The sequence below is a fragment of the Felis catus genome, chromosome X, assembly GCF_018350175.1.
Source record: "Felis catus isolate Fca126 chromosome X, F.catus_Fca126_mat1.0, whole genome shotgun sequence".
Classification (NCBI taxonomy): Eukaryota; Metazoa; Chordata; class Mammalia; order Carnivora; family Felidae; genus Felis; species Felis catus.
The window spans coordinates 126,911,590-126,933,258 of record NC_058386.1 but is presented as its reverse complement, the minus strand read 5'-3'; the positions used below and the strand labels follow the sequence as shown (position 1 = coordinate 126,933,258).

At 39.2% G+C, this 21,669-nt stretch overlaps 1 protein-coding gene across 2 annotated transcripts in view; it reads left to right on the top strand.

The window, feature by feature from the left end:
* The window catches only part of F8 (coagulation factor VIII), a 131,052-nt gene that overhangs the window by 49,091 nt on the left and 60,292 nt on the right, over window positions 1–21,669 (top strand). For both annotated transcript variants that reach the window (XM_045051148.1, XM_004001054.5), the window contains 7 exons: window positions 3,379–3,456; window positions 5,077–5,298; window positions 7,339–7,600; window positions 7,881–8,052; window positions 9,291–9,384; window positions 14,215–14,429; window positions 16,580–16,730. In XM_045051148.1, coding sequence (XP_044907083.1) covers window positions 3,379–3,456; window positions 5,077–5,298; window positions 7,339–7,600; window positions 7,881–8,052; window positions 9,291–9,384; window positions 14,215–14,429; window positions 16,580–16,730 — 1,194 coding nt within the window. The remainder of the gene's footprint in view (window positions 1–3,378; window positions 3,457–5,076; window positions 5,299–7,338; window positions 7,601–7,880; window positions 8,053–9,290; window positions 9,385–14,214; window positions 14,430–16,579; window positions 16,731–21,669) is intronic.

The following is a 21,669-nucleotide window of genomic DNA, read 5'->3' as shown; positions in this document are numbered from 1 at the left end:
ATGTTTTCTGCCCATTTCTTCACTGGGTTATTTGTTTTTCGGGTGTGGAGTTTGGTGAGCTCTTTATAGATTTTGGATACTAGCCCTTTGTCCGATATGTCATTTGCGAATATCTTTTCCCATTCCGTTGGTTGCCTTTTAGTTTTGTTGGTTGTTTCCTTTGCTGTGCAGAAGCTTTTTATCTTCATAAGGTCCCAGTAATTCACTTTTGCTTTTAATTCCCTTGCCTTTGGGGATGTGTCGAGTAAGAGATTGCTACGGCTGAGGTCAGAGAGGTCTTTTCCTGCTTTCTCCTCTAAGGTTTTGATGGTTTCCTGTCTCACATTTAGGTCCTTTATCCATTTTGAGTTTATTTTTGTGAATGGTGTGAGAAAGTGGTCTAGTTTCAACCTTCTGCATGTTGCTGTCCAGTTCTCCCAGCACCATTTGTTAAAGAGACTGTCTTTTTTCCATTGGATGTTCTTTCCTGCTTTGTCAAAGATGAGTTGGCCATACGTTTGTGGGTCTAGTTCTGTTCCATTGGTATATGTGTCTGTTTTTGTGCCATTAATGTTTATTTTTGAGAGAGAGAGAGAGTGCGAGCAGGGTAAGGTCAGAGAAAGAGGGGGGACACAGAATCCGAAGCAGGCTTGAGGCTCTGAGCTGTCAGCACAAAGCCTGACACGGGACTCAAACTCAAACTGTGAGATCATGACCTGAGCCAAAGGCAGACACCCAACCGACTGAGCCACCCAGGCGCCCCTTTGATGATTAGTAATTTTAAGCATCTTTTCATGTGTCTTTTAAAGGAAATGTTCGTAAAAGTGCATATTTAAGGGGTACAACATGATGATTTGATATACAGAAGATAATAAAGTGATTACTATAGTCAAGGTGATCAACACATCCATCTCTTCACATAGTTACTATTTTGTGTGTGTGATGAGTGCACCTGTAATCTACTCTCTTAGCATATTTTCGGTGTCCGATACAGTATTATTAAGTATAGTTATCATGCCTGTACATTAGATCTCTGGAACTTATTCATCCTAAAACTGAAATTTTGTAGCCTTTAGCCAACATTTCCCCATTTCCCCCACATCTCTGCTCTTGGCAAGCAGCATTGACTGTCTGCTTCTAGGAGTATACCCTCTCTTATCTTCCTTTCTTTCTTTTAAATACCTTTGCAAATTACTTAACCTCTCTGTGTCTCAATTTTCTTAAGTTTAAAATCGAAATAATAGTACTTTTTTCATAGGATAGTTGTGAGGATTATGTAAGTGATTTCAATTAAGTAACTTAGAACATTATGTGGCACAGAGTAGGTCCTCAGTAGTATCAGAACTTTTGCTACCTCCTCCTGCTAATAGAGCCATTATCCTCCTACACAGCTTCTTCTGAACTGAGGACCCCATCATCTCTCTCCTGACTAGTCTCCCTGTCTTCTCCTGTCCCCTGACGTTCCATTGTTACTGATGATGTGTCTAGCCTCACTGGGCCCCTCTTCCTGCCTCACTGTGCAGGTGCTGGCCACGCTGAACACATTTTATATTGCCCTGCAACATGCCCTGTGTTTTCTTGCATCCAGATCCTTGTTGACGCTGTGTCCTCTGCCTAGAAAGCCTGTCTGCACCTTCACACCAAGTGAAGATTTTCCTTTTCCTTCCAGTCTGGGTTAGATGCCTCTTTATATATTTCCACAGTTTTTTAAATGTTTACTTATTTTTGAGAGAGAGAGAAAGAGAGAGAGAGAGAACGAGCAGGGGATGGTCAGAGAGAGAGGAAGACACAGAATCTGAAGCAGGCTCCAGACTCTGAGCTGTCAGCACAGAGCCTGATGCGGGGCTTGAACCCACGGACCGTGGGATCATGAACTGAGCCAAAGTTGGATGTTTAACCAACTGAGCCACCCATGGGACCCTCCACAGTTTTTTTTTTAATGCATCAGCAAGTTTATTTACAAATGCAGTTGAACAGGAAGGCTTACTAGGTCCTGGAGAAAACTTTTGGTATACAAACCCTGATGATTTTGTATTAATGACAATTCTGGTGAAGAAAATAGAGATCCCCTCATCAAGAAAATAAAATGTCATGTATGCTAAAAAAATTTTTTAAAGCACAATATTACATAGATGAAATGAAGGATACAGAAAGCAAATTTGTGAGTAGATTTTAGTAAATTGTCTTTATGGTTCTGCATTAATTTAGTATACATTACAATAAACAGAGCAAATGCAACTATGTATTTATATTAGCTACTTCAAATAATATTTCACAACCTTTTTTGAAAAAAACAATAAAATAATCATCTTCAAAACACCACTAGAAAGTCAAACAAAGGAGTTTCCTCCTTATCATACTAAATCATCATTGCCTGATACTTTGATATTATATCCCTTCCCTTTCAGGTGAAGTGAAGTTTCTTCTCTCTGGTTTTGTAAAAGCCTGTTCTCATCTCTATGACGTTACTCTTCACTTATAATTGCTGGCTTCTCTATTTAAGCTAAATTATAAGCACTTTGAAGGCAGAGTGTCTTCTCTGTCCACAGTGCCTGGCACTCAGAAGTGCTCAGTAAATGCGTTTGGATGAATGAAGAAATTAGTAGATGAACAGATAAATGAACTTAGGAGAATTACCCACAAAGGCTGGGTGCTTCAGAAAGTTTCAGTATTAGCTGCTAGTCCTTTATACAAAGGGGCAACTTCAGGGAGATGGCTGTGCCATGATAATATTTACAGTGCTTTCACTCATTAATTTCAGAGGGGAGGTGGACAAGCTTTCAGGTTCTTGGGTTTTCATTACTACAATCTGAATGAAGCAATTAGGACAGGGACAGGGACTGAGAGTCCTTTTCTACGATGATTTTCATCTGCTCCTTTTTAAAATTTTTTTAACGTTTATTTATTTTAGAGAGACAGAGCACAAGCAGGGGAGAGGGAGAGAGAAGGGGAGACACAGCATCCGAAGCAGGCTCTAGGCTCTGAGCTGTCAGCACAGAGCATGATGTGGGGCTGGAACCCACGAACCACGAGATCATGACCTGAGGCAAAGTCGGATGCTTAACTGTAACCGAGGGAGCCACCCAGGCACCCCTGTCTGCTCCCTTTCAAATAAGTCAGTGAATGAATAGAGTGAAATCCTCATGGCACAAACTAACCAATATTCTCCCTTCTCGTTATCACTTGTCATCATCCATTCCCATCTACTGTCAGACAAATATGAGGAGAGACCATCAATTTGAGCAAGAAATGTCTGCCTTTTAGTAATTGTCTTCTCCCTTTTTCTTACTGATTGGGGGCAAAGACTGCTCACAGCATGGGACGGAGGGAAGGAGAAATGGAGCGTCATTCGTGAGACAGACACTGAGCTAGCCTTGTATTTGCCTCCTCTCTCCTCAGGAAAAAGCTGGCACTCATCTGCTCAGGCCCAGCATGAAATGCACACGGTCAACGGCTATGTCAACAGGTCTCTGCCAGGTATGTCCATTTGTGCTCAAGAATCCTCAGGATCTTCCTAACTCACCACCACAGCTCTCTCCTCTGGTTGTCTTCAGACAGCTCCGTATGCCCAGAGGAAAGCCCACTGAATTCTGGCGTCTGGTGGGGTCTTAAACTGAAGTGGCTGATTCTTTTTCCAGTCACCTAAAAATGAAGGCCTGCCCATGTACACAGAGCTCACAGATTTCTCTTTCCTTTTGCTTAAAATAGATGGGGCCAAGGATGAACAAATATTTAAGGAAAGCCTGAAATATGAAAGGGATATGCAGAGATAAATAAAATAATAATCCCAGAAGAAAAAGAGATAATCCTTAGAACTGAACAAAACTTGTCAAAAGGTCTACTTAGTATTTTCATAAAGATTCAAGAAGATACTGCATCAATAAAGTAATAATGGGATTTTATGAAAAATAAATAACCAAATAAGAGTATGCTCACAAAAATGAAGAATATGGTTTTCAAAATACAAACTCAATAGAAGGCAGTTAGAATAGAGAAAATCTCCCAGAAATGAAAATGAAAAGAGATTGAGAATACAGTTTAAAACAGATTTCAGAAATCAAAGAAATGATAGATGAAAGTATTTGAGTCCTCATATAAAAATTTCCCAGTAGCATAATATTTAAAAAGACTCCCACAAAAAATTATGATTGTGGAATTTCAGAGAACAAAGAGAAGATGTTTAAGCTTCCCCTGGGACAAACAGGTCACAAACAAAAGCAGGAAACTTAAATTGGCAATACCATTCAGGGCTTTCTAGGACTTACTAGAGAGTTGGGACTTGACACGGAGACAAGAGATAATGGTAGCTAGTTTGGATTAAGATGGTGGGGATAGTGATGATGGTGAAAAATAGATATATTTGAAACATTCGGGAACCAAAATACTAGAAAACTGTGCCCTAGTAGTTAACAGTGTGAGTCTAAGCATACGGCTGCTTGGGTTCCAATCTGAGCAAGTTAATTAACCTCTCTGGGCATTGGTTTCCTCTCCTGATAACAATAGTTTCTACATTCATATGGTTACTGGAGGGAGTGAATGAGTTACTTGTAAAATAGTTTGGATAGTGTTTGATATAAAATAAGTGCTCAGTAAATATTAGTGTTATTAATTATATTGCCATAACTGGTATCAGGTTGGATGTGAGAAGTGAGCGTAGTAAAAAGAATAATTTTGATATTTTTCAAGGAGAAAATATTGGTCAATAAGAGAATAAGGGCTAGGGGTGAATCCTAGGTGATCTGTAATTTACTGAGGAGTCAGGAAAGGAGACAGAAGGAGCTGTCTAAACAACAGGGGAACAAAGCCCAGACAGGTGTTGGCACAGAGATCGAGGGAGGAAGAGAATTTCAAGAAGGAATGAATGGTCAACAGGTGCAGGTGGCTGAAAATGGTCCGTTGGATTTAGCAGCATGGCACTCACTGGTGGGTGACCTTGGCGAGAGCTGTTGGTTTGGCAGTACCCTAGCCTCCTTGGAAAGTTTTATTCCAAGTCAGTAATAAAATTTGAAGGTCAGTTTGTCCATCCTATCCTAGACAGCATTTTCCCTTTCAAATTCTCTACTTGCTAACCATAACTATCTTATTTCTACTTTATAGGTCTGACTGGATGCCACAAGAAATCAGTCTATTGGCATGTGATTGGAATGGGCACCACCCCCGAAGTGCACTCAATTTTTCTTGAAGGTCACACATTTCTCATCAGAAACCACCGCCAGGCCTCCTTGGAGATCTCACCAATAACTTTCCTCACTGCTCAGACATTCCTGATGGACCTTGGCCAGTTTCTACTGTTTTGTCACATCTCTTCCCACCAGCATGGTAATATCTGTTGATCTTAAAAATGAGTACTATACATATTCAGCTCTTCTTTTAGTGTCCACTGTCCAGTATAAGATTATGTTAGAACTCAACTGAGGTGCCCTAGTTGTCAGTTTTCAGGGTAAAGATTTCACCTTGAACGTAAGAGGGCTTGAGTGTTAGTAGTACTGGTGAATTTTTAGTCTAAATGACTATGATAGAGGGAGGGGAGATATTTTAGGAATGAATGCTGTGGTGAAAGGGAGGAAGACAGTACAGTATTGGTTTCCCAGCCTGATCCCATTAACTAGGCCTCAATACCATGGAGAGAGACATTGCAGGTCATAGCCGAAGAGATGTTTTATGAGAAATGTAAGGAAATAAGTCACCTAGGTTGTAGGATAGCAGTAGTGATGCTGAGAGCAGTAAATAGCAAAGACAAGACGATACTGCAGTTCTCAGCATGAAAGCCCACACTCCTGGTGTACACGGAGGTGCTCTATCAGCACCTGGTAGGAGGTGACACGCTGCGGGTGGAAGTTGCCAAGCATAGGTGACACACCACATGAGGTTTTCGAAGACGTCTTGATGAGGACTTTGCGAAGGGCCAAAGGTCCCATCTAAGTGAGTTGGGGCAACAGTGCTTACGCTTTCAAATTATTGTTAATGTAACCTCATTGGGAGCTACAGCCTGTGAAAATTCATATAACACGATCATCCCACCCCCATTTGCCGTCTTGTGTGTTTACTCCACTAACTCCTCAACTTGCATCAATGTAACATCACTCCTTGCCTAGTCCCCTCTTGTGGCTATTGAGGGCTGTTGGAGAAACATCTTGAGGAGGCCTAATGTTTCATGTCTAACAGCACTCAGCACTCGTTTGTTCCTACCACTCTTGTATTAATGCTCTCTTCAGATTCCTTGTTTGCCTTGGAGAAGAGATTGGATCTTGCCACACTTCCACTATTTCCCCCTTATGTTCAGTGAGTGGCCTTGTCTATAGTCCTCTATAATGATGAAGAATGGGACCTCTTTTCCCCATCTGTTACATCATGTTTGGGGGACTTTTGATAAGACATTAGGGGGCAAAGGATATCCTACTGGGCACACAACAGGAATAGGTTATTTATTTGTATGCAGGTTGGTCACTATCTAGTTTGAAGGGTTTATGTTTTGTTTTATTATTTTGACTTGTTTCCACTGATTTTAATCCACATTTTGCAGAAAAATGCTTTGTCTTGTTGGACCTCAGATAAAACTTTTCATCTGTAGACCTAGAATAAATAACGTTTGTAGCCATATGAACTAGTTTAAAGACTAGCTGTCTGCCGCTCCTGAGAGCTACCCTGTTCCCCATCACCCAGTAAACAGGCCCCCCTTCTTTGGATTGAGCTTCAGAACAGCCTGTGGCATAGACTGGGAAGGAGGTATTGCCATCCACATCTTTAAAGCCAGAGATGAGATTGCTTTAGGGCTCGCAACTAGTCACAGACAGACATGCTCTTAAAATATATGACATATTTCCTTAGCTCTAAGTTGTACCTTTCCATGTTTTTATGAACTTGCAATGTTTCTTGAAATTTATATCTATAGTGACATTTTTCCTGATAAACTTATTAAATCGGTGGTTTGTATCATGATTCAATGGAATACATATAGAAATCATAGGTAACTGGAGGAGTGGGGAGTTGGTCTGACCTAGGCAACCACATGCTGAAAATACTCAGTGTGTCAAGTCTGCTCGTTTATAATTTGGGAGTTGGGGAGTGATAGGCTCAGAGCCAATACCACAAGGGAAATATTCATATATATTGTAAGAGCAAATGAGTGAGTGTTGGAAAAGGGATAAAACATAGATTGGAGGAGAGTCTGGCTGAAGGGAAACAGTGAGTGCAAAGACCATATAGGAAGAAAGCAACAAGGAACAGCTATGGGGGAGGTAATCCCTGTAGGAGAGTGGCAAAGAAGAGTACTGGCATGGAGAAGAAAACACTTAGGAGAGGGTCTTGAAGGCCAGAGTCTTGTAGGAATCTGACATTGTTTGATTTGTCTGACTCCAGATGGCATGGAAGCTTATGTCAAAGTAGATAGCTGCCCAGAGGAACCCCAGCTACGGATGAAAACTAATGAAAAAGAGGAAGATTATGATGATGATCTTTATGATTCTGACATGGACATGGTTAGGTTTGATGGCGACAGCCCTTCTCCCTTTATTCAAATCCGCTCAGTTGCCAAGAAGCATCCTAAAACTTGGATCCACTATATTGCCGCCGAAGAGGAGGACTGGGACTATGCTCCCTCGGCCCCCACCCCCATTGACAGGTAAGCACCTTTGACTCTTGGTATGAACTCTTCCTCATGTTCAAAAAGTTCTTCCCAATTATTCAAAACAACAAATCCTCAAGCCATGGTTGGGATTAAGTACAGATATGGAATCAAATAATATAGCCCTATTAACATAGCTAAGTATCAGGGATACTTGTATTTTTCTCCCTCCTTCCCTTGATTAAATCTCATGAGCTGTTTTAGAGCTGGATTTTAGCCACCTGTCCCTACCTAGAACTCTGCATCCCAACATGTCATCTATTTGTGTCTCATGCAGAAGTTATAAACATCTATATTTGAACAGTGGTCCTCAGCGGATTGGTAGGAAGTACAAAAAAGTTCGATTTATGGCATACACAGATGAAACATTTAAGACTCGTGAAGCTATTCAGTATGAATCAGGAATCCTAGGACCTTTACTTTATGGAGAAGTTGGAGACACACTGTTGGTAAGTTGAGGAGGAGATACAAGGTTGGGTCAGAAGACAAAGTCTGGAGAATTTTGAGTATCTAAAAGCTTCATAATTTAGCCTTGTCTCCAATGGATATGATCGTCTAAATATCATAAATGTTACACAGATAAATGTGGACTATAAATTTGTTTTAAAAATATGAGTATATTGGGGCACCTGGGTGGCTTAGTCAGTTAAGTGACTATTCTGTTCCAAAAGGAAGTTTTCATAATGGAAGATGCTGCAGCCTTATTGTGTAGTAGTACAACAGAAGAGATGTTGTCATTAGATAGGAGGTGATTTTCGCAGGAGGGAATGTGGCCATATATGCACATAGGTGGGTAGATTTGATGGCGGGAGGGTGAGTACTCTCTTTTCTCAGTGAAAACAGAAGCACTTGACAGTGAGAATCTGGAAGCAGATATTAGTCAACTAAGTAAGTGGGAAGGTGAATTTCTAGGAAAACCTAACAGTAATGAAGTTTTAGGGTGATGGTGGGGTGGTCCAGAGCTGATGGCCAAGAAAATTCTTGAAGGCGCCTTTGGTGCAAAAATGTGACTTTATTAAAGCATGTGGACAGGACCTGTGGGCAGGAAGAGCTGCACTGGGGTTGTAATGGGTAACTGATTATATACCCTCAGGTTTGGTGGGGGTCAGGGATAGAGTAAGTCTCTAAGAAATTTTGGAAACAAGGTTTCCAGGACCTTAAGGGGCTAGCTGTTGCTAGGGAAACTCCATTTATTATCGTTTAGTAGTCATGAGACCCTTCATATGTATATCAGGGGGCCCTAAGCTAGGGGAATGATTGCCAGCATATATCCTGGGGCAGTCGAGAGTGCTGTCATCCTAGTCGTCCCTGCTCATTCAGTGAAGAATTTTATCACCTGAATCGCTGTTTTCCTCTCAGCTGTTGGGGAACTAGGGCCCAAATGGTGGGAAAAGGCTGAGAAGAAGCAGTGTCCTCAGCAGACATTCAATTTCAATTAGTTTGAGAAGGTGCAAAGAATACTTCCTGAACAAGTGAAATAACTGTAAAGAAATGGAAAGGGGCCTTTAGTGAAAAACCTAAGTGACTATCTGAGCAGTTATACAGAAAGAACAAATGTTTTGAGCTTTATGTGGGCTCAAACCCCTACAGTATGGACATAAGGCAGCTTTTGTCTTCTGGAGATGGGCCACACTGGTTGATCCTGGCCCTTTTAAGACTTGGTCTTCTATTTCACTTTTACTTGCAGATTATATTTAAAAATCAAGCAAGCCGACCATATAACATCTACCCTCATGGAATCACTGACGTCAGTCCTTTGTACTCAGGGAGATTGCCTAAAGGTAAGTGTCACCTCAGTCATCTAAGTTCGCTTACCTGTAGATATGGATGAGGTCATAGCCTCAACAGCACTAACATTATACTGGCCTTCGCCCCAGCTGCTATGTATGATGTAGACACATCTATCACCCCCCTATCCTGTATGCTATAATTTCCATATGGATTACATCTATATACTTACCAATACACATAAGAAAATGCTATAATTTTTTGCTTTAAATGGTCATATGTAGTTTTAGACACTTATGAGGAAAAAAATTCCTTCATATTTACCTATTTACTATTACCAATGCAGCACTTCCATTCAGATCACTTCTCTTCAATCTGAAGAATTTCCTTTAGCATTCCTTATGGTGCAAGTATGCTGGAAATAGATTCTCTTCATTTTATCTTATTTGAAAATGTCTTTATTTTGTCTTCACTTTTGAAGGCTAATTTTGCCGGACATAGAATTCTGGGTTCAGAGGTGTTTTTTTTTTCCTTTTAGTACTTTCCAAATATTATTTGACAATCTTTTGGCATTCGTAATAGCTGAGTTTTGATTCCATTGAATTATTCTTCCCCTGGAGGTTATTTTTCTCTGGCTGTGATTTTCTTCATATTTATCCTGTTTGGGGTTTACTGATCTTCTAGGATCTGTACATTTGTTTTTACAAATTTGGAAAGATTGTGGTCATTATTTCTTTAAATAAATTTTTTACCCTATTCTCTATCCCCTTTCCCAGGTCTCTAATTATAAGAATGTTTGACCTCTTGGTATTGTCCTACATACCTTAATGTTTTCATCATATTTTTTTCTTTCTCCCTCTCATCTGTGGGTTGGATAGTTTCTATTGACCTATCTTGAAGTTCACTGACCTAAACTGGAATTTCTAAGTCACAGTATACATATTTTTATTTTTAATAGATAGCCAGACTTTTGCCCCCAAATAAAGTTATAATTCACAGTCCTACCAGTCATATATGAAAGTGTAATTTCCCACATTATTGATATCTAGACATGGACAGTTTTTAAAAATCCTGCCAATCTTGTGGGTGAAAAGAGGTGTCTCAATGTTTTTTAAATTTTATTTTTAAATTTTAATTCAAGTATAGTTAAGAGTGTAATCTTAGTTTCAGGTTTACTATATAGTGATTCAACACTTCTATACAACACCTGGTGCTCATCACAACAAGTGAACTCCTTAATCCCCATCACCTACTTCACCTATCCCTCTATCCAACTCCCCTCTGGTAACCATCAGTCTGTTCTCTATGGTTGAGTCTGTTTCTTGGTTTCTCTCCCTCTCTTTTTCACTTTGCTCTTTTGTTTTGTTTCTTAGATTCCACATATGAGTGAAATCATATGGTATTTGTCTCTGAATGACTTTTTTCATTTAACATTATATACTCTCTAGCTCCATCCATGTCATTGAAAATGGCAAGATTTCATTCCTTTTTATGGCTGAGTGATAATTCATTGTGTGTGTGTGTGTGTGTGTGTGTGTGTGTGTGTGTGTGTGTACCACATCTTCTTTATTCATTCATTTAATTGATGGGCACTTGGGTTGCATCCATATCTTAACTATTGTAAATAATGCTGCAATAAACATAGGGGTGCATATATCTTCCAATTAGTGTTTTCATTTTCTTTGGGTAAATACACAGTAGTGGAATGACTGGATCATATGGTAATTCCATTTTTAACTTTTTGAGGAATTTCCATACTGTTTTCTACAGTAGCTATGCCACTTTGTATTCCCACCAACAGTACATGAGAGTTCCTTTCTCTCCATATCCTCGCCAATACTTACTGTTTCCTGTGTTTTTTTATTCAGCCTCAGGCAAGGGAAACAAAAGCGAAACAACAACTGTTGGAACTACATCAAAATAAAAAGTTTCTGCACATCAAAGGAAACCATCAACAAAACAAAAAGACAACCTACTGAATGGGACAAGATATTTGCAAATGATATACCCAATAAGGGGTTAATATCCAAAACATATAAAGAACTTCTACAACTCAACACCAAAAATATAAATAATACAATTTAAAAAAATGGGCAGAGAACCTGAGTAGACATTTTTTCAAAGAATGGACATACAGATGGCCAGCAGACACATGAAAAGATGCTCAACATCACTAATCATCAGGAAAATGCAAATCAAAACCAAAATGAGATATCACCTTATATCTTAGAAGGGCTAAAATAAAAAAGATGAAAAATAACAAGTGTTGGAGAGGATGTAGAGAAAAAGGAACCCACATATACTATTAGTTAGGAATGTAAATTGGTACAGCCACTGTGGAAAACAGTGTGGAGGTTCCTCAAAAAATTTAAAATTGAAACACCATATAATCTAATAATTCCACTATTGAGTATCTACACAAAGGAAATGAAAACACTAATTTGAAAAGATATATGTACTCCTATGTTTGTTGCAGCATTATTTGGATACCACATCTCTTTATACAATATGTGAGTTAAAACTTCAGTGAGCAGGGGCGCCTGGGTGGCTCAGTCAGTTAAGAGTCCCACTTCGGCTCAGGTCATGATCTCTCCATTCCTGAATTCAAGCCCCACGTCAGGCTCTGTGCTAACAGCTCAGAGCCTGGAGCCTGCTTCGGATTCTGTGTCTCCCTCTCTTTCTGCTCCTCCCCCACTGATGCTCTGTCTCTCTGTCTCAAAAATAAATAAACATAAAAAAAACTTCAGTGAGCAGTCCTTTGGAATATATTCAGGCCTGAAATTCTCAGAGTCAACTGGATTACCAACTGTACCTTACCACTGTGGTTTTGATGTCTCTATTTCTTTAAGCACTTGGTATTTTTTTCTTCTTCATAGATTTTCAGTTATTTATTATAAACATTTAATAATATCTATTCTATGTAATGGTGGACAGACCTGTTCATTTCTTTTTAAAATTTTTTTTAACATTTATTTTAGAGAGGCAGAGCATGATTGGGGGTGGGGCAGAGAGAGAGGGAGACACACAATCTGAAACAGGGTCCAGGCTCTGAGCTGTCAGCACAGAGCCCAATGTGGGGCTTGAACCCACGAACCATGAGATCATAACCTGAGCCGAAGTCAGACGCTCAACCGACCGAGCCACCCACCCAGGTGCCCCAGACCTGTTCTTTTTTTCACTTTTTAAAGTTTTTATTTTAATTCTAGTTAGTTAACATACACTGTTATATTAGTTTCAGGTGTACAATTTAGTGATTCAACACTTCCATACATCACCCAGCACTCATACGACAGGTGCACTTCATAATCCCCATCACCTATTTCATCCATCCCCTCACCTCCCCTCTGGTAACCATCAGTTTGTTCTCTGTAGTTAAGAGTCTGTTTCTCTCTCTCTCTCTCTCTCTCTCTCTCTCTCTCTCTCTCTCTCTCTCTTCCCCTATTTTTTTTGTTTTCTTAAATTCCACATTTGAGTAAAACCATATGGTATTTGTCTTTTTCTGACTTATTTCACTTAGCATAATACTCTCTAGCTCCATCCATCTCTTTGCAAGTGGCAAGACTTCATTTTTTTATACCTGAATAATATTACATTTTACACACACACACACACACACACACACACACACACACACGCACATCACATCTTCTTTATCCATTCATCTATCAGTGGACACTTGGGCTACTTTCATATCTTGGCAATTGTCAATAATGCTGCTATAAACATAGGGGTGCATGTATTCCTTTGAATTAGTGTTTTGTATCCTTTGGGTAAATGCCTGGTAGTGCAACTGTTGGATCATAGGGTAGTTCTATTTTTATTTTTTGAAGAACCTCCATACTGTTTTCCAGGGTGGCTGCACCAGTTTGCATTTGCACCAACAGTGCAAGAGGGCTCCTCTTTCTCTACCTCCTCTCCAACACCCATTATTTCTTTTCTTTTTGATACTAGCCATTCTGACAGGTGTGAGATGGTATCTGAATGTGGTTTTGATTTGTATTTCCCTGATAATGAGTGATGTTGAGCATCTTTTCATGTGTCTGTTGGCCATCTGGATGTTTTCTTTGGAGAAGTGTCTATTCATGTCTTCTGTCCATTTTTTAATTGGATGATTCACTTTTTGGCTGTTAAGTTTGATAAGTTCTTTATAGATTTTGTATACTAACCCCTTATCTGTTAAATCATTTGCAAATATCTTCTCCCATTGCATCAATTGTCTTTTAGTTTTGTTGAGTGTTTCCTTTGCTGTACAGAAGCTTTTTAATCTTGATGAGGTCCCAACAGTCCATTTTTTATTTCATCTCTTTGCCTCAAGGAACTTACCTAGAAGAAAGTTGCTATGGCCAATGTCAAAGAGGTTACTGCCTGTCCTCTCTTCTAGGATTTTTATAGGCTTCAGGTCTCACATTTAGCTCTTTAATCTATTTTGAATTTATTTTTTGTGTCTGGTGTAAGAAGGTGGTACAGTTTCATTGCTTTGCATGTTGCTGTCCAGGTCTCCCAACACCATTTGTTGAAGAGACAGTCTTTTTCCCATTGGATATTCTTTCCTGCTTTGTCAAAGATTAATTGACCATATAGTTGTGGGTTCATTTCTGGGTGTTGTATTCTGTTCCAATGATCTATATGTCTGTTTTTGTGCCAGTACCATACTGTTTTAATCACTACAGCTTTGTAATATAACTTGAAGTCCTGGATGCACTTTTACTGTAAAACAATTGCATGAATCTTAAACTTATAATAGGTGAAAATTTAGTTTCAATTTATTAAGAAACGTGATATGTACATATAAATTTGTAGAGCCCTTGAAATAACAACATGATTTACTAAAATGTGGTTTGTTATAATCTAATCAAGAGATTTTGTGGTTTGGGTATGGATAGGTATGAAACATTTGAAAGATATGCCAATTATGCCAGGAGAGATATTCAAGTATAAATGGACAGTGACTGTAGAAGATGGGCCGACTAAATCAGATCCTCGGTGCCTGACTCGATATTACTCGAGCTTCATTAATCCAGAGAGAGATCTAGCTTCAGGACTCATTGGCCCTCTCCTCATATGCTACAAAGGATCTGTAGATCAAAGAGGAAACCAGGTGAGTTCTTCTCTTTCCAAGCCCTGGGTTTGATGGACCGATGATGAATATGAACTTCTAGATATTTGTTATACTCTCTCAGTGTATGTCCCCTAATAGCCTCCAGAAAAAACAGTAGTTTGCAATATTGGCCAATAAAAGAAATGAGCTGGGTTTTTCACAGCTGTTATTGAATTTAGTTTGGTGTAATAAACTTGCCTGCTGGAGGGATAGGAGAGCCTGGGCTCTAGAATATTTCTATAATACTCATTCCCAGCCTAGAATTCCACTTTCTGGGGGTTCTTGGCCGGCTCAGTCAGAAGGGCACGTGACTTTCGGGGTCATGAGTTTGAGCCCGTCATTGGGTGTAGAGATTACTTAGATAAATAAAACTTAAAAAAATTTAATTCCACTTTCTATAGGTGGTCTTGCTCATTTTTACATGCTGAGCTACCACCCATATTTAGATACCCCATAAACGTATATCATAGTGTAGCCTTCTCCCCTGGATGTCTCATCACAGGTGACTCAAAATTAACACACGTGCAGTGTCTAGCATAGCGCATGGCATGTAGTAGGGGTTCCGTAAATATTTGTCGAGCAAAATACAGGAAAAGATATAAGATCTTTCAGAAATGTTGAAAATTTAGACCACTTACGCTGCTTTAAAAAAATAAGGTTGAGTTGTCTGAATAAGAAAAGCCTAATGCTTGTCAAAAACTCATTGCCTGGATCCAGAATAACTTAGTGCCATATTGCTGAGGCTTGACTACATGTCTATGTGGTTATGTATGAAACATAGGATTTGTACTAGTCTGAGAACATTTCATTTATTTAGGGAATAAAGCATGTGAATTTTAAAACATGTGGCACACAAATCGAAGAGGCAAAAATTTAGTCAAGTACCAGCCCTGAATTTTGTTTTCATAATTATAGTTTTTCTACTAGTTTTTGGAAAAGGACTGAAATGTACCTGTATATTTTCCAGCATTCTCCCCTCAGCATTTTGGTTTCTGTAGTGCTAGGTTATGCAAATTGAAATTTACACCTACTGGTGAAGTTCACACAGTAAGTCTTAACAGATTCAGTTAACAAGTACTAACTCCTAATTTTGGTTCATATAAAAACTGCTTTTCTGAAAAGAACTTTAAAACTTTTAAACAGAAAACTTAAGGGGCACCTGGGTGGCTCTGTCAGTTAAGCATCCAACTTCGGCTCAGGTCATGATCTCACGGTTTGTGAATTCAAGCCCCGCGTTGTGCTATGTACTGACAGCTCGGAACCTGGAGCCTGCTTCAGATTCTGTGTCTCCTCTCTCTGCCCCTCCCCCATTCGTGCTCTGTCTCTGTCTCCCAAAAATGAATAAATGTTAAAAAAAAATAAACAGAGGGGTACCTGGGTGGCTCAGTTGGTTAAGCGTCCCACTTCAGCTCAGGTCATGATCTCGCGGTCCGTGAGTTCGAGCCCCGCGTCGGGCTCTGTGCCAACAGCTCAGAGCCTGGAGCCTGTTCCAGATTCTGTCTCCCTCTCTCTCTGATCCTCCCCCGTTCATGCTCTGTCTCTCTCTGTCTCAAAAATAAATAAAATAAACGTTAAAAAATGTTTTTAAAAAATAAACAGAAAAGTTAAGATATTTGTGTTAGTTAACATTTTATGGTCCATTTTAACTTTGTTATTTGATTTCTGTTTTCTGTTTTTATTTTTTTATAGATTGGTAGCTTTGTGGAAGGACACTTGCCTGTTGGAATTTTAGGAGAGGCATTAATCTTACTTGATTTGACTAACTTGTTTAAGAAAAACACTGAATAATCACTTGAGTCTTTAAAGAATGAAAATCCTCTAATCTGAACTTGGAGGAAATGAGGCTGCAGACTGTACCAAAAATTCAGTCAGCATTTGACTTTGGGTCCAGAAGAAACTAAGTTGGTGGGTCCAGTCACCCTCTTGCCTTGAGGGCACATCTGCTCTAAACATATACTCACTGTTTGCAGCATCTGCTCCTCCCCCCAGGCCCTGGTATGTGCCATAATAGTGACCTTAGGGAGAAATGGAATTGAACCAAAGGATTCAGTATAGATATAGCACATGTATGCCATCACTTCGTGCAGACTGCTAATTCCTACCTAACAAGACTCATAGCATTTATTTCTTTCAAAATGTACAATTAACAGATGATGTCAGACAAGAGAAACGTCATCCTGTTTTCTGTATTTGATGAGAACCAAAGCTGGTACCTTGCAGAGAATATGAAGCGCTTCCTCCCGAATGCAGATGCAGTGCCGCCCCACGACCCGGAGCTCCAGGTCTCTAACATCATGCACAGTAAGTAAAGCAGCACTTGAGTCCAGTGGGTGATGGATAAAGGAAAACTGAAGCCACCAAATTGATGTCCAGATTAATTGATATGCCAGGCAAGAGTCTTATTTCCTTAAAAATTGTTACATATGAACATACACAGTTTTCTGTAAGTACATAAGTGTGATCATATAATGCATACGCTTTTGTCTTTTCGAAGATATCAAGCATTCAGAGAACTTTATTCTTAAGGAATAAATCAAATAAGACACAACTTTCATTTATCCAAATATGCATAATCCATCCTTAATATAAAATGCATGTGGGGCACTGGTAGAGCATACAACCTCTGATCTCAAGGTTGTAAGTTTGAGCCCCTCGTTGGGTGTGGAGATTACTTAAAACTAAAATTGTATTTATTTACTTATGTATGTATTTATTTATTATTATTTTTCTTTTTAGTGAGAGAGAGAGAGCACAAGTGAGGGAGAGAGACAAAAAGAATCTTAAGCAGGCTCCATGCTCAGTGCAGAGCCTGACATAGGGCTCAATCCCAGGACCCCGGGGTCATGACCTCAGCCAAAATCAAGAGTCAGACGCTCAACCAACTGAGCCACCCAGGTTCTCCTAAAACTAAAATTTTAAAAATTATTTTAATGCATTCAATTGGTAAGTTACACATGAACTACAAAGGGAATGCAATTTTAGACATGTAAACCCATTGCTAGCTACAGTCAAATTAATCAAGACTCTGTACATTAAAAAGAAATCTTTTTTTCTAGCTTTATTGAGGTAGAACTGATGAATAAAAATTATATATATTTAAGGTACACAACATGATTTTTTTATGTTTATTTGGCTGCCTCCTCCCTTTTATCTCTCTATTTCCTCCCAAACTATACCTTCCCACTAAGGATTCCATATTCTAATAGCTCATGTTAAAATGTATTTTCTCCATGATTACATAACCATATATGAACACATATATATATTGTGTTAGTCTGCAAGGCCTACCCTAACCTTTAAAGGACCACAGACTGAGTGACTTCATGGCAGACGGTTACTTTGTCACAGTTTTGGAGGCTAAAGATCTGACATCTGGGTGTCAGCAGAAGGGGCCTGTTGACTTGTCGATGGCCACTTTCTGTATCCTCACACGGTCTTTCCTCTGTGCGTGCACATGTCTGGGTACAAACTTCATGTTCTTAGGGCCACCCTCAGACCTCATTTGATGAATTACCTGTTTAAACACCTGATCTCTGAACACAGTCACATTCGGAGACACTAGAGGTTAGAACTTCAACATATGAATTTGGGGAGGAGCGCAGTTCAGCCTATTACATACACACATATATGTGTGTGTTTTATACATACACACACAAGTCAGAATGGTCAACAATATAATTTAAAAATTTCAATCTCACTACAGGAAAATGCAAAATAGAATACCAATGCTGTGACACTTGCTACCTATCAGACTGGCAAAATGATAAGACAGTAACACAATTATTACTCGTGGGCTTGTGAGCACAAGGGTATGCTCATGCGATGGTAGTACACAAGTAGTACAGTATTTTGAAACAGATCTGATTGAAACCATTAAAATTAAAAATATATGCATTTGCCGTTCTGGTTCTGGTTAAGATGGAATGAGCACATTTCACTCTGTCTGTCCCACTGGATGACTGAAATTCCTTAACAGCAGATAATTGGGGAAGGAAGCTAGAAAGATTTCAAAGCACGCATATTACAAGTAAAGAAATGAATGCAGATTTAATGTAGAATATCTTTGGGTCAGACAGGGGAGGAAAATGTGTGGCTTTGATGAAACTTGAATGCTGTAGCCCTTGCTTGTTCCATTTGGGCCAGTAATTCAAAGTGGGGAGGAATATCCCACCAAACTAGGGGAGTCTCCCCCCAAACCAGGGACCTCCTTCCCTCTGTCTCCTTTCCCCTTAATACGAAGAATTAAGATGCTGTAACTTTTTGGAAACTCAGTTTTTTGGGATTTTATTTGGGTAGGTTTAGGGGTCCACACCATTTCTATCCCCTGGGGAAAACACAATGATGGAGAAAGTAAATGGGGAGGAAACCTCTCCTTTCCCACCTTCGCCTTTAGCTTCTTGAAAATGGACCCCTGGGGAACAAATATGCCAGGTTTTATTTTTAAAAACTTAGAAATAATCAAAATGTCCCACAGTAGGCAAATGGTTAAACGAACTGTGGTACATCCACACACTTGAATACTCAGCAATAAAACAGAATGAACATTGATACACAAAACATGAATGAACCCCGAAGGCATTAAGCTGAGTGATAATATCCAGTCACAAAAGGTGGCATACTGTGTTATTTCATTTACAAGGGCATTCTGGGGAAGGATGGAAAATAGAATAGTGGTTGTCAGAGCTTGGGTGGAGCCGGAGCTTGATTCTTTGCAATGAAGGGCTCCGGTACAATGGAGTTTTCCGTGTTGAATGAGATGTTCTGTATCCTGATTGTCCTCGTGGCTACACACATTGGTGTATGTGCTGAAACTCACAGAACTGTGCTCCAAATAAGAACCAATTTTACTATGTAAATTTTTAGAATTAAATATATATACCTTTTGATCCAACATTCCTACTGCTGGGATATATCTCATGGGAGTAAAACACCAGTACATAAGGACAGATGTACAGGGATGTATTGTAGCAGTGTTTATAGTGCCGAAAACAAATAAACTAAAGTCAAAGGTAATGCCTATCATTAGAGGGATGTTTCAATATATTGTGGCACACCCATAATATGAAATATCATGAAGCCATTAAAAAGAATGGATCAGAGCTGTACCCAGCTACTTAAAGCAATTTCTGTTAAGTATTGTTGAATAACCTAATGCAGATGCAGAAAAAGTATATGTAATATGACCTCATTTTTGTAAAGTAAATAATGACCACAAGAGAGAAAGCATAGACATGTATGTATATATATGTAGAGAGTGATATGTTTTCAAGGCAATGTGATATGTTCTAATCATTCTGGGCTAGGGCTCTTTCCTCAGTATTTCTAATCATATCTCTATCACTTTATTCCCACTTTGTTTCAAAAACAAAACTATGTAAGTTATGTCAAGAAAATGTGGCAATACAAGTCTAGAGAAGGAATACATGTTCTACTTTTTCAAGTCCAATCTGACCATCTCTCTCCTACGGGGGGCATGTAGCCCATTGCATGGGATTTATTGGTACTATCGGATTTTGTGTTTCCTATTTTTTCTGAATTTTTCATTTTTTTCTCCTTTGTTGCTTTTTTTATTAAGCTATTTTTAAACTCCATCTTTTTCCTTTACTATTTTGGAAGTTACGCACACTTCTATTTACTTTTGGGGACAATTGCTCTTTAAGTTTTATTTATTTGATAGAGGGGGGAGGGGCAGAGAGAGAGGGACAGAAAATCCCAAGCAGGCTCCACGCTCTCAGCTATTAAATGCATGGCTCAAACCCATGAACCATGAGATCATGACCTGAGCCAAAACCAAGAGTCAGACACTCAACCAATTGAGCCACCCAGGTGCCCCTGGGGAGGATTACTCTTAAAATACTGCCCTTCATACAAAGTCTGAGGTTGTTCTTTGCCTTGTTTCATTTCCAGATATTCCAGAAATATAATTGACATATAACATTGTGTAAGTTTAAGGTGTACAACATGTTTATTTGATATACTTATCTATTGCAAAATGATCACCACCATACTGTCAGCTGACACCTCCATCATGTCACATAATTATCATTTCTTTTTTCTAGTGAGAACATTTCAGATCTACTCTCTTAGCAACCTTCAAGTACATAATACAGTATTATTAACTATAATCACCATGCTGTAAATTAGATCCCCAGAACTTGTCTTATAACTGATATTTTGTACCCTTTGACCAACATCTCCCCATTTCCCCCACCGCCCTCCTGGTAACCACCATTATACTCTCTGTTTCTATGAATTCAGCTTTCTTAGATTCCACATATAAGTGGAATCATACACTGTCTTTCTGTCTCTGTCTGATCTATTTTACTAATGATCACGTTTCCCTAATGATTAATGATGATGAGCATCTTTTCATGTACCCATTGACCAACCAACAGTTGGATGCTTAACCAACTGAACCACCCAGGGACACCTTCCTCTGCCCTTTTTAAAAATCAGAGGTTTTTTTTTGTTATTGAGTTTTATGAGTTCATTATATATTTTGGATATTAAGCCCTTACCAGATAAATGATTTGCAGATATTTTCGCCTATTCCTTAGGCTGCCTTTTCATTTTGTTGATTGTCTTTTGCTGTGCAGAAGCTTCTTAGTTTCATGTCATCCCACTTGTTAATTTTTCCTTTGTTGCTTGTGCTTTTGGTGTCATATCGAGAAAAATCATCACCAAAACCAATGTCAAGGAGCCTTTTCCCTATGTTTGTAGGAGTTTTACACTTTCAGGTCTTATGTTTAAGTCTTTAATGCATTTCAGGTTAATTTTTGTGTAGAGTGTAAGGGTTCAGTTTCTTTCTTCTCCAGATGCCTATTCAGTTTTCCCAGCACCACTTATTGAAGGCATTACCCTTTCCTCATTGAATATTCTTTTTTAAAATTTATTTATTTTGAAAGAGGGAGAGAGAGCACAAGCAAGCATGTGAGCAGGGGAGGGGCAGAGAGAGAGAGGGAGAGAGAGAATCCCAAGCAGGTTCCCTGCTGTCAGCACAGAGCCCGATGCGGGGCTCCATCTCACAAACTGTGAGATCATGACCTGAGCTGAAACCAAAAGAGTCGGATACTTAACCGACTGAGCCACCCAGGAGCCCCCTCATTGAATATTTTTGATTGCTTTGTCAAATATTAGTTGGCCGTATACTTAAGGATATATTTCTGGGCTTTTGATTCTCTTCCTTTGTTCTATGACTATTTTTGTGCCAGTACCATACTGCTTTAATTACTACAGCTTT